The sequence below is a fragment of the Haemorhous mexicanus genome, chromosome 1, assembly GCF_027477595.1.
Source record: "Haemorhous mexicanus isolate bHaeMex1 chromosome 1, bHaeMex1.pri, whole genome shotgun sequence".
Classification (NCBI taxonomy): domain Eukaryota; kingdom Metazoa; phylum Chordata; class Aves; order Passeriformes; family Fringillidae; genus Haemorhous; species Haemorhous mexicanus.
The window spans coordinates 13,510,773-13,524,253 of NC_082341.1; the positions used below are offsets into that span (position 1 = coordinate 13,510,773).

At 41.9% G+C, this 13,481-nt stretch overlaps 1 protein-coding gene across 8 annotated transcripts in view; it reads right to left on the reverse strand.

Moving 5' to 3' along the window:
- The window catches only part of CREM (cAMP responsive element modulator), a 36,553-nt gene extending 26,779 nt beyond the window's left edge, over positions 1-9,774 (reverse strand). The window contains exons 1-3 of one of the 8 annotated variants that reach the window (XM_059840159.1): positions 9,622-9,751; positions 4,635-4,747; positions 3,955-4,072 (exon numbers count right to left, since the gene is read on the reverse strand). In XM_059840159.1, the coding sequence (XP_059696142.1) occupies positions 3,955-4,072; positions 4,635-4,675 (159 nt within the window). In that variant the 5' untranslated portion in view covers positions 4,676-4,747; positions 9,622-9,751. Of the gene's footprint in view, positions 1-3,954; positions 4,073-4,634; positions 4,748-9,621 lie in introns of those variants that run through there. The other 7 variants (XM_059840204.1, XM_059840175.1, XM_059840184.1 and 4 more) reach the window with 7 other exon arrangements.
- Positions 9,775-13,481: the final 3,707 nt, after the last annotated feature.

The window sequence follows — 13,481 nt, forward strand, 5'->3', positions numbered from 1 at the left end:
GACAAGGTTAACAAAAAGTGAATCAAAGAGGAACTCATCAAGACGTAGGATTAAAGAAAAAAAGAAAACACAAATGAAAGTGTTTTTATCAAATCTAAGAAGGGCTAAAGGACATTGATCTTACATTGTTATAGTTATATTTATTGTAGCTGAGCACACAGCAACACAGAATGGCTTCTACAAATCCTGCAAAAGGAACATCTACTTTCTCTTGGAATACCATTGCAGATTTAAATCTTCCAAGATATAAGTTTGACTACCATCAACACTATCAGAATATTCCAATACAAGTTTACTTCCTTGTAAGTACAGATCTATATATAGCAACAGATGATCTGGGCATGTGAGACACCCATGGAGCTCATCTCAAAACAGGTTGAGAAATTTTCCATCTCACACCTCTGCTCTTCCCTCAAAGACATCAAGCTTTTGTACAGGTGTTTGGCACATCTTCAACAGCTTATAACGACAACCACCAATAATTTTATTTTCTTACCTATTTATTCTGGTAGCTGGATCAGAAAAATATTACCATGTCAATTAATCAACTGGCTAAAAGTGACAGATGCAAGAAATGCAACTATAAACTGATTCTACAGTACAACATTTTATTTTAAAAACAACCATTTAATGGATAAAAAGTGCATCTCATCTTTGCTAGTTTCAAATTTACTCATTTTTGCTTTAGTAGAAAAAGTAACTTTACTTTCAGCAGCAAAAAATTGCAGGAGAATAAAGCAGTATCTATGACACAAACTAAAAAAAAAAATGCAAACACTATTTTTTCCTGTACAAATAATGTATAATAGGTCCTTCATAGCATTGGAGGTCATCCCATCACACCATAGTGCTCCAGCCCACACATTGTTAATGTCTCCTCTCTTTCCCAACAGGGGAGACATTAAAAATGCTTCAGCACAAAACAATCTCTGTCCTCTAAAGATTATCATCTTCTGAAGTACCTGGTCCATCCTTTTAAAACTAAATGGGAGATATTTCTTTAAAAAGCCTATAGAGTAGGGGAAAATAAGTCAGCTGCCCCCCAAGAAGAGGAAAAACAAAAGGTGTCTACCTCCTATGTAGCTGTATCCCTCAGCACTTTACTAGTCCCTCCCTGCCAAAGCCATAATTCAATTAAATATCAAGCACATTAAAAACCATTACATTCCATCTGGACACAAAAACTCCACCTGTTTTACTGGAAGGGCAGTCGCCTGCTGGGACAGATGCCCAGAGAGGTTCTAGAGACTCCATCCTTGGAGACATTTACATCCCAGGCAGACACAGTTCTGGCTGACACTGCTTGCACAGACAGGTCAGACTAGATAATCTTAAAAGGTTCCTCCCAAGCTTGACCCTTCTACAATTCTTTGATAATACACAGAAAACCACAAATTGAAAGACAGTGTATTAAAATGTTTTACTTCTGACTGACCAAAACCAAGGTTGAACAAATACTTTGTTAGAAAAAACACAAAGCTGCCATCTCCCCCCTCCCTTAGAGATATTTGAAAAGGAGCCCTCAGTTTCAGAGTCCAGGCATTTTCACTCTCAGTAAGAATCAAGTCATTATTTTCTACTATTTCTGCATATTTTCAAAAAAAAATAGTAGGAGAGACAACTGGAAGTTGGCACAAGATGCTTTAGTCACTTGTAGTAGATGACATCTCTTAAAATGCACTCCTCCACAGGCCAAAGAGGGAGAAGAGGTCTGTGCTCCTCTGTAATTAGTCAAAAGACACAGGTACAGCCATGAATTCCTCAGAAACACACAAACTTCCCATCTGGACCACCACAAAACTGGTCAAATGTCCCATACAGGGGCCTCCAGCGGGCTCTGACCCCTCAACACCCAGGCCCAGCTCTCCATGACAAAGCACCTCACCTTCCAAGCCAGCCAGGTAGGAACACAGGCCTACTCATCTTAAGCCAAAGGAGTGTCTCAAAAGGCCTGTCAGCAGGAAGTGCTCTGTCTGGGCAGCTTCACCACAACAAATGCTGGGGCACAGCAGCCTGAAGGCACTGAGGGCATGTGAGGGCTGCAAGCCCCAGGAGCCAGCAGCTGAGGAGATGGGCACAGGCCCGGAGCCGTCAGAGAGGGACAGCAGCACCAACCCCGCTTGAATGGGAGCCCGAGAGGGACAGCAGCACCAACCCCGATTGTCTGGGAGCCCAAGAGGGACAGCAGCACCAACCCTGCTTGTATGGGAGCCCAGCAGAGGGACAGCAGCACCAACCCCAATTGTCTGGGAGCCTGAGAGGGACAGCAGCACCAACCCCGCTTATCTGGGAGCCCAGCAGAAGGACAGGAGCACCAACCCCAATTCTCTGGGAGCCCAGCAGAAGGACAGCAGCACCAACCCCAATTGTCTGGGAGCCCAGCAGAAGGACAGCAGCACCAACCCCAATTGTCTGGGAGCCCAGCAGAAGGACAGCAGCTCCAGCCCCGCTTGTCTGGGAGCCCAGTAGAGGGACAGCAGCTCCAGCCAGTTGCGCCAAGCAGCTCTGCCAGCTCCAGGAGAGCTCTCTGAGCTGTCTGACCAAAACCAGGGACTCCACTCCAGACTGTTGCACCCAACTGAGGTACAAGTTTTGGTTCAGTGTCAACTGAAGGAGATTCATCAATACTTCAGAGTTACTCATTTTAACTGGAAGGTATGAGACCCATACCCGATAGAGCTGAACCTTCACACACAGTACTCAAGCATTAAATGCAGACAAACATAGAAAGTGTGATACATTGCACAATATAAGAGTGCAAAAACTCCCCTACAGCATCAGGGACACCTTTGTCTCTGGATCAACACTAAAAATCCTAAGTGACAGAATTCACAGATGTCTTCTCCAGAGGCTATTTCCCAAGCCAAGAGATTTTACACATCAATCATCCTATGAAAATTTGAACAGAACTACTAAAGAAGAAATGAGGGGATGACATCAACAAAGCAAACCAAATAAAATTCTTAAAGAAAAAAAACTGAACAAGCAATATTCCCAATGCTGCATGCACCAAAACCAACAAAAAAAGGTTGATAAATATTTTACGGTCTACTTGTGTCTGAAGATCTGACAAAAAAGAGCAGCTGCTTTCAGTTTTAAAAATGTATCTATAATGTAGATCAAGTATCTAACATAACGAATACATGGCATCAAATCTTAGCAAATAACTTCAATCTTCCAATGATGAAAAAAATCGGTAAGACTTTTTTTAAAATCAGTTCTTTTATTTAACAAAGGGCTTTTGAAAATCCTTTTAAGTGGTCCAGACACTTTTCTGAAGCTATAAATCTCAGTACTGTCAGGAACACTATTTCTCTCAAGTGCTGAATATTACAGTACATATTTTTAATGTCTGAGAATTGTTACTATATAATCTTCTATCCATTAACAACCAAACAATAATCCATAGAAAACATGTAATGTATGCTTTTAGAAGTCCAGACACTGTCATTGGATACACAGGGATGAAACAAAACAAGCACACATTAAAAATGTACTTGTAATTAGATTAAATACACTCTGTACAAAAACTGGAACTAGGAGAGAACCATGGCTATTTTTATTCATGTTTCCATTTTTGTTATACAACACATCTTCAAGATACACAAATGGTTTAGATACGTTTGATCTTGTAGCAACATCAATTCCTTAAGACTGTATCCCATCTCTATAACAATCACCTTGTGAAAGTGAAAGGAAACAATCCCTTGGTCTACTGATCACTCTTGTCTGAAACGGCTCCTAAAAATGCTACCTTTTAACAGACCTGATGTTATATTAGTCCTTTGTTAACTACTAAAGGCGTATTTTCCAGTATACCTTTGCTATATTTTTCCTATTTAATACCAAGACTTATAAAACATGAGAATACCATAAAAATTGATTGTTTAAAAATCATAGCAGCTCTGAATATCACTTCATTGATTCTTCTCATCTTTCCACACTTCAACTTACCTCAGATCCTGAGGAAATCTGATTCTGGCCTGGCTGATTCTGAAGGTGACCAGCACTTCTCTCTGTCAGAGAATCCACTGCATTGTCATCCTGTTCAACCATTTCCATGGTCATCAGTCTAAAAGTAAGTATATACACATTTAAATAACTCAGTACAGGGAGGTATATCAGGCAGCTAGGGAGAATAATTCCAAACTATTTTATATTTGGAGCAGACAGAACATAAGTATGTTTCTGTCAAAATGAAGTCCTTTCTTCATTACCCTGTGTTAAAATATTCACTCATATAGCCAGGAGCTCTAAAACAAGTATTTTGGAGAGCTGCAGGGAGAGGCAGTTCTGGAGATGGTTCTCAGGAAGGGACAAGCAGAGTCCCAGGGTCCCATGAAGTGCTGGCAGTGCTGCCCACAGAAGGCCCCTTCAGCCTCATGGGCTGTTACAGCCTTCTTGAACCTTCCAAGATGCTGACTCCCTCCCTGCTGGCATCTCCACTTAAATTGTCTATAAACTGCTCATGGCTCAGGAGCCACAACAATTCTTCTCATTTTACAGATTTAAAAGTAGGATAGATTTCATTGAAAACTAAGAACTTGCTGACCCTCAATTTAAACTAAGAGTTTAAACTTTGTAGAGAAAACTTCCAAATCTGCTACATATCTGCTATATAAAAATGCAATTACCTGACAGCTCCTTTTCGATATTTCTTGGCACACTTAGTCATAACGGAAGGTGTGAGTTTTAAAACAAGAGCTTGGATCTCTTCGGCTCCCTTTCTCTCCTACCAAACCCTGCACTGAAGGTGCAACATTGAACAGGTGATGTCAAACATTGCCATGGCAACAGGTCAGTTTACAAACAGAGAAGAGACAGGATAGGGTCAGGCAGAGGCAGGCAGGGCGCCCTGCAGGCACACTCCCACCTACACCCTACTTACACAACCACTGACAGTCTCAAAAGGAAGACATGATATTAGTTGAGAGATTGAAGAGGCAGCAAATCTCGTTTCCCCAGGTTCAGTTTCCATAACTAGGGGATGACAAGCCTGACTGAGGCCAAAGTTCAATTATTTCTGATAGTTACTTTGGTTTCTTCTCAGGACTTAGACTGAGAGATGCAAGAGGCAGGCAAGGACAGCTACCCACCTGACTCTGAGGCTCTGGAATTCAGTCCCTGTTACATTAAATGAAATTAAATGTAAACCAAACTCCTTTTGTGGCACTAGTTTACAGAACATTCCACAATCTTTCAAGAGAATAATTTTTATTAGTTTTTTAAAAATCAAAATTTTGCCCAAAATAAAGGCATGAAAGTATGAAAAGATACCCAATCAAATGATGCAGAGAAGCATATTTCTAGCTCATATGCCTCAAATGGTGCTCTACTGACCAGACTTAACAGTACTATAGCCAATGGTAGTGAAGCTGCAAAGCAATTTAACATTTTATGGGTTTACATGAGTATTTCTGCTCAGAGAAATTACATAACCTATGCCAGTATCAATTAATTCAGATTAGAACCATAGGGAGCTATTTTACAACTAAAATCTTCCTACATTTTTCTCTTGCTAGTTACCACAAATTACCTTTTTGTTTAGATACAATCTAACCAAATATCTACTGAAATTCACCAAAGCTTAACAGCTCTGGGGAAGATGTTTTCACCAAGCTTTTCACCATAATTTTCTATAAGAAGATGTTACCTAATTAAAATATTCTGGTTTTATATATATATAATATAATAACAATAATAAAGTAGGGAAAAAAAGTTCTTCCTTTGTAAACTAGGGTCAGCCATAAAGTCTCAAATATGAAAGATTTATGTGGTTCATGTAAGAATAAGCTTGAGAATAGCTCACACCCCAAGGAAGAATAAATAATAATAAATAAATAATGCCTAGGTACTGGCAACATAGTCACTGTAATCTCTTCCTAAAAATGGGAATATAGACAGAATTAATTCACTTTATGAAGGCCCTGAAGTATTTTTGTATCCAGAGCCATCTGTCACAGAAAACCTATTGTTGAAAAAAAACACAAAAAACCAAAAACAAACAACAAAAAACCCAAGTACTTTTATTCCCACTGAATGCATTTCATAGAAATTTTACCCAGAAAGTGTCATTTTTCATCTTGGAAAAAATTTAGTTCCTTATTTTTAGCTTAATTTCTCACTGATTGCAGAACAGTATAAAAATGTATTTACTTTTACTACTTTGTCAGGATTTTTGTCCCAAGACCTTTCATTTGCAGTGCTGCACTACGTTAGCAAAAAGCTACAAAAGAGCATCAGTGCAGCAAAAAATCTAACAAAGTTATTCCTCATATTTTGCAAAATGCAGTTCAGAGAAAGGGGTGTATTTTTTGATTATTTATCTTTAATTAGAAAAACAACAGCAAGGACAATACATGACAGTGTAGTGACAAACATAAATAAGATTTATGATATACTTGTAAAACTCCAGAATTTATATAGAATTTCCACCTACAATAGTGTATATTCTGACTCTCAATACAAATGATTGCTTAATTGAAATATTTAGTAGGGTGGAGTAAAGTCTGAAAATTTGGCTGCCATAAAATGCAATCACTACTCTGAACCACAGTAAAATACTTTTCCTAGATAAGCTCAAACCTGCTTCTTTTTGACAACCTCTGTGACCAAATAGTGACTTGACTTAAAACAACATCCAAATATAAAGATCCAATCACAGCCTAAAAAAAAAAACAAAACAAAACAAAAATAATGAAGTATATGAGTAATTTTAAAAGATACATGAGCTATCTTGACATAAAACTTCAGTAAAACGATGACTTAAGACAAACTAGCACATTAGTATCACAATTCAGACATGTTACAAGATTAGGACTGACAGACACAACCATGGGATCACTGAGCTGGCAGGAACAGGTCAGCTGCAGTCATTTGAGCCCACAGGGTCAGTGGTGGCACAGTCACACTGAGCTCTGCCAGTTCACGTGGGCTTGTACACAGCTCCAGACCAGGCACGCCAAGGAACTCCTGAATTTTAGACGAGGTTGTCACTGTCTTCAGAGCACTTTCATAACTGAATTGAACAGGGTTTTTTTTTCCTGTACTACATATCACGTCAACATAAATACGTCAAACTTTTTAATGTTTTTAATACATACAAAGAAAAAATACGGAGCAATACTTTAACTATGCTTTTCTAAAACACCAGCAATACAGACTGTGGCATGAAACCGTCACTAATCCAATTCAGAAAAAAGTTCCCACACATATCACACTCAATCAGTCTGCATTGCCAGCAAACTCTAACATATTCATTGCTATTAAGTTTCCAAGAAAGAAAAACAGAATTTTCCGCCAGGTCCTTAAAATCCTTTATAAATGTCTATCAGTAGCAGTACACATCACACTTAAAAGTTTACATAACCTTCCTTCTATTTTTAAAAGAATACTAAGCAAATAGTTTAAAGTGAGTGGTCTTGGGTCCTGTTTAAAATTACAAGATGTTTTTCTTCATTGTATGACTAATTATATACAAGTTTTAGTCTTATACTCATTATTAATACATCTTTTTCTTATATTTTTTATGTTAGTTACTTACAAAGGCTGAACAATAATTTTAAATACTAGTCTGGGTTTTTAAATTAATAAACAAGTTACACCTCTGCACACACATAAAAATGGGACAAAAATGGTTTTCCTTAATGAAGCAAAGATACCTGCTTCTTCCTATAACATTGCAAAGAGATCTTCAAAATCTGGCAGGAAGTTTATCTCTTACCAAACCTGCAACATTTCAGTAAATATAAGCACATGTTTACTGTAGTCACTGAGACTGATAAACAGCAGTCAGTGATCAGTAGCAGATAAACACTGATTAAGATGATGCATACAGTGCCCATCAAAAGCTTCTTCAACTGAGATCAGATGAACCACCCCTGACAGGAGAAATCTGACAGACGGAATCAGCTAGAGGGAAACAGAAAAATTTTTCCTAGAAAATTCAAAGCAATTTACAGCTAATTGTGTGAATTCTTTTATTTTTTCCCATAGGTAAGAGATGAAGGAAAGCATCCCTAACAAGACACTTTCTTTTGCAACAAAGAGCACAATAAATCCTTTCACTCCTCCCAGTACTCCCATTTGTTTTACATCACTGCATATCAACATAATATTTAATGTCTACTGGTCAATAGAAACTATCCTGCAAAAGCAGACTGCTACAGTATTTTGCATAACTGGAAGTATTGGACTGTCTAAATAAATACCCAGAGACATTTTTAAAAACAACTTTTTTATTTCAACCATCTTTTTTACATGAGGGACTGCTTACAAATGTAGTTTGATATAAAGGAAATCAATCGCAAGGGGCTAAAAAATATGTTTCAGCCCTTGCTCCAAATCAATTTGAAGTCTTTATTCACAGGAGAGTTACCAGAAATTAAGAATGTGAATTTACAAACACCTGTTTTGCATTTATTGATGACCCCACAGTGAGTGTGGAAACTCTCAGAATACACTTGTTTCAGACACTGTGTTTTGTATCAGCTCTGTAATAACTGTTTTACCACCCTGCTGGCATGAAGGACACCAGCTGATAAGGTGATCACAGCAGTCAGTCAATTAAAATATGCAACAGTAAACAGACCCAACTTTGAAGAGCAAACTTTCAGTTTTCAGAAAGCCAGAAGCTTCACCACTAAGGGTCTTGCGCCTCCTACACTCTTATTTCCCTATTTTCTTCCTCGAACACCTCAGCTAAACCCGAGACCCCAAAATCTTAAAACCCCAACGTGCCATTACTCTGAGCACAGGCAATGCTACCTGGCCACTCGGCACCTGCCACCCCAACCATGCTGACAGTGCAGCGCAGAGCAGGCCGTGAGCGGACACACGACCCCCTCCAGAGGGACCCAATCAGCCGCTGGGTAGGCCAGAGGATCAAGCAACAGTCCCCGTGGAATCACCTAACACGCGGCTGCGCTCAGCACCAAAAATGATGCTATCACACCAGTGGGGGATGCAGACAAAAGTTTCAAGCAAGACTTCGGACTCACGAAGCCCACTGTGATCCGTCCCCACTTGTTCTGACCTAGCTCCGAAAGCCCTGTGGGCAAGGTTATAACCGGGAGTAACGGACTGAGGGGCAAACGCCACCGGGCACACCTGCTCCCCTCGGCCGAGGCAGCCTTACGGAGACCCCAGGACGGGCCGTCCGGGGCGCTCTGCCCGCAGCGGGCAGGCGCTGCCACCGCTCCGAGCCGCAACGCCGGGCTAGTCGAGCCGGTGGCCCGAGGAAGCGCTGGAGCCATCGCCTGCCGGAGCCCGGCGAGCGCCGTGGGTCCCGGGCGGCTGCGGAGCCGGCGCTCCGCGCAGCCCTTCCGGAATTCCAGGGATGCGCAGCCGCCTCGGGGCCGCCCCACAGCGCCGTGCGGGCTCTGCGCGGCCGACCCTGAGCGCAGCGCGCTCCCGGCTGCCGACGGGGACGCGCCCCCACCGCCTCCCGCGCGCTCCCGCGACGGGGCTGAGCCAAGCGCGGCACAGCGCCCCCCGCCTGCCCTGCCCTGCCCGTCCCTGCCCTGTCCGCCGCGCCGCCCGCTGCCCTCCGCGCTGCCCCGCTCCCGGCCCGCGGGGGGTCGGGCTGCGCGCACACGTGTCCCCGCCCCCTCCCGCACTCACCCGCCGCCCTGTACGTGCTGCCCCCGTCACAGGGGGTGGGGGGGACCGGGCCGGGCGGAGCCGCACGTCGTCCTCACGTCAGCGCTGATGCAGCCGCGCCGCCGCGGGGGCGCCGAGGAAATGGCGTCTGTGGGGCCTCCCAGCGCCAGCAGCCGCGGCAGGAGGCGGAGCCGCGCGCGGGCGGCGGTGCCGGGCGGCCGCGGGGTGCAACGGCCGCGGTGCTGACCAACCGCCGCCGCGGGGCCCCCGCCGGCGCCGCCCATTGGCCGGGGCGGGACGCGCCGCGGTGCGGGCGGGGCGGCCCCGCGCTGCCGGGGGCGGGGGCGGCCGGTAACAGCCGGGGCAGCCGCGCGCTCGCCGCGCTACCTGCGCCGCGCTCCGGGCGGGCGATAGCGGGGCGGTGCCGGCCGCTCGCTGCGCCGGCCGGGCCCCGCCGATAAGGGCGGTTGGCTGGACTCCCCCGCAGGGTCCAGCCCTGCTTGTCCGCGCATTGACCTAGGGAAGGGACGCGGCACAACCCGTGGTTGTCCCCTGGGCGGTGCCGGAGCCCTGAGGGACACAGAAACCTGCCTAGAGGCCGCCCCGCCGAGGTGCTGCCCGCAGGTTGTTTTGTAATTCTGCTTAGTAAAAGCACGTTCCTTGTATCAGTCATTCATGGTATGACATAGTATTTTACATTTATTTGACTAAGTAAATCAGAAATTGCCAAGAGGCAACAAGCGGGAGGGACGTGCTTGTTTCCCCGCTCGCTTCCACGGGATTACGTGCAAATATCCTGAGTCATGTTGGGTTCGTGCTGTAGGTGTGAGCACGTCCTTTGCCGGAAGCGCAGGGCCCGTCGGCTCAGGGTTAATAATGTTAAAATGCAATAAATGCGTAAGCCATAAACTTTGTTACTATGGGTGTTTGAATAGCGTATGTCTTATTACTGATCAGTATTTTACAAAGTAGTGTTACATGGGATTATATTGCAGTAAATTTTAAATTGTATGTGTATACTTAACTACACATATATTCTGAAGTTGCATAATGTATTTACCCATTTTTGTGGTTTAGGTTTGTTCTTTTTTTTTTGTGAGAATCTACTCAGTGTGCTAAATAAACATGAAAAACCTAAGTTAATGTCACATAACTCATTGTGATTGAAGAATTGGAGGATGTGTGTGTCAGGATTGGTGATAGGTCTACACAGGTCAGACACTCAGTCTTATTCACGGCATAGAGAGAACCTGCGTATTGATTTCCTGTGTTTTTTAAAAAAACAAATAACTCTTATCTCTGACTTCATAAGAGATGACTCATATTTGTTTGCAAAGCTTTTGTCTTTAAGCATTTAGTTCTTTAGTTTGCTTCACAGGACTTATTTAACACAGCTATCTAAATTGCAATCTAGTGGAAAAAATACAGAATCTTCAATTATCACTATTGCTTGTGCAAGTTTTCAGTTTTCATCCTACATTTGCTTTGTTGAAGTATCGAACACCCTCTTCCTGTTTTGAGTTCTGTTTCCCTCCCTTTGTTTTTGTATATATATTATGTGTCTGTTCTGGGTTTTTAGATAGGAGTTTCTCTTCCCGTAATTAATTCTGCTTTAAGATCTCACCAATTACGTACAGTATTGTTATGCTCATTCGTTAAAAGATACGTTTTCTCTTGTCAATTAAAAATATTTGTTAGACTAGTAACACAATCAAATGAACAGGCAAGTGTTGAACTACTGAGAATTACTCTGCTGAAACCTTTGGAAGAAATTGCAGTTTTGCCTTGTATACTCAAAAAGCCAGAAATGGCTCTTAGGATGTTAGCAGCACCTCAAAAATATTTTTGAAAGTAGAAGTCTTAGTACAAACAGGAAGAAATTTCAAATGAGAGTGTTAAATAATAGAAACCACTGGAGTGATTTACCTGTAAACAAACAGAATTTCCATGAACTCTTATGGTCTGGATTTGGACAAAGTTATTTTTTATTAGTTTTCAAGTAAGCCATAAATGCTTTGAAATGTTTAACTAAGAATTTACTACTATTTATACCACTTTTCTTGTAATAAAATGTATCAGAGGTGTAAGAGCCAGAGTGCCCTAGACTTTGGTGATACAAAGATGACTAACCAGATTTGGCTCTTGATGCAGCTCTCTGAAGCTGGGGGGCTGGAAGAGGAAAGGAATGAAAAGAGCCTTGTGTGGTGTTCTTACTGCAGCAGGGCTGGGGTACCGTGTTTGTTACCTGAGGCCAAACCAACCTGTGCCACAAAAGTGCTCACTTTGACTAAAAACAGTTCTCCTTAAATTGGGAACAATGCCTGATGTGAACCCATTTAATTTCAAATGCTGAGACCAAAAGCAATCCATAAGAAGGCCACACAAGTCAGAATTTATGATTTTCATAAAATATGGAAGAACATAAATTTGAAATCCAGACTCTTTGCTGCTGTCAGAATGCCTGAGTCATCTTTTATCTCAAAATGTCCATTGTTTTTTGTTGTTTTTTTTTTTTTTTTTTAACTTTGGTGGGCAGAGCCATTAAGTTTCTTTCAGCCTGGATCAATTCTTAAGTCTGATCTACTGCACCATCACGCAGGGAGAAGTAGGACCTTATCCAGGGAAGGTAATAGATGAACAGGCTGTTGGAGCAACTTTGTTTGGCACCAAAAAGAAACATGGTGCTGTTTGCAGAGAACTTAAGTATTTCACCAATGCACATTACATCAGTAGGAGTGCTAATTGTGTCATTTTCAGACAACTTTTTCTACATATGGATCTCACAGCTATCTTTAAAATCATTTTTTTAAAGGGGATTGAAGGAATTTGTTGCATTTCAGTTCTAGTCTTATGAAACACCTGTTTAGTTTTCTTGTAAAAAAGTTCATGGATTGTCTTGGCATAAACAATGACAGCAAAATGGATATGCTACCTAGCTTGGTTGTCAATTTCTCTTTCATTAGAATCCAGACATCTGAAGATAATAGAGGTAAAACTGACAGAAAAATAGACTGGTATCCCTATTGGAAATAATAGTGATACTTACAGATTAATAATTTCACCACAGGTCTCCTCATGGACCACTCCAGTTTCAGCTGATCGTTGAATAACTGAACCTCTACTACCTCTACTCTTTCATTGCCTGCAAGGAAATAGAGGGACAAGTGCAGAACTTGCAGCGTGGTCACAGGAAAGTGCAGTCAACACACAGCCACTGTTTTCACAATTTGTTTTGTGAATGTGATGGAAGTCAGAAGTAGCCAATATCTGCATGCTGCAGCAGAATCCTGATCAATCTAAAACAGAGAACAGATTAGGCAAGAAGTATACTTTAATGAGTATAAAATATTAGACTAATACTTTATTTTACCTATTCTTTTCTAAATTCCTAGCAATGCAAGAAAAATATGAATTTCCATTGGCTCACAAATAGAACCAGAAATGGCACACCCTTAGAAAGGCAAACATTGAAGAATATAGTAAAAGGTAAAAGCTTTGTAAATATTTTTTGATGTATATAGGTTTTTTAATAGTTAGACATCTGTAGAATTATAAATATTTTGTAATCTCTCCTTCTCTAAACTGTGTCAAGTTGGAAATAAAACTGAGTAGTATGAGTTGTACAAGAGCAAACTGATGATCCTTTTATTCTTATTATTTGCTACTGCCCATCACTGGAACCTCTGAAAATCAATACTGTCTAAATTAGTGCTGTGCTAAGGCACTGCCTTGACTTCAGTGGTTTGCATAAGCCAGAAGCACAGGAAGGAATAGCCTTGAGGAGTCCCAGGTCTCGCTTAGTGAGAAGCTTGGCCTAACAACTGGGAGGCTTTGCAGCACCTCAGCTAGCTCTGCTTTGCCTTGTGTCATGGAAACAATAG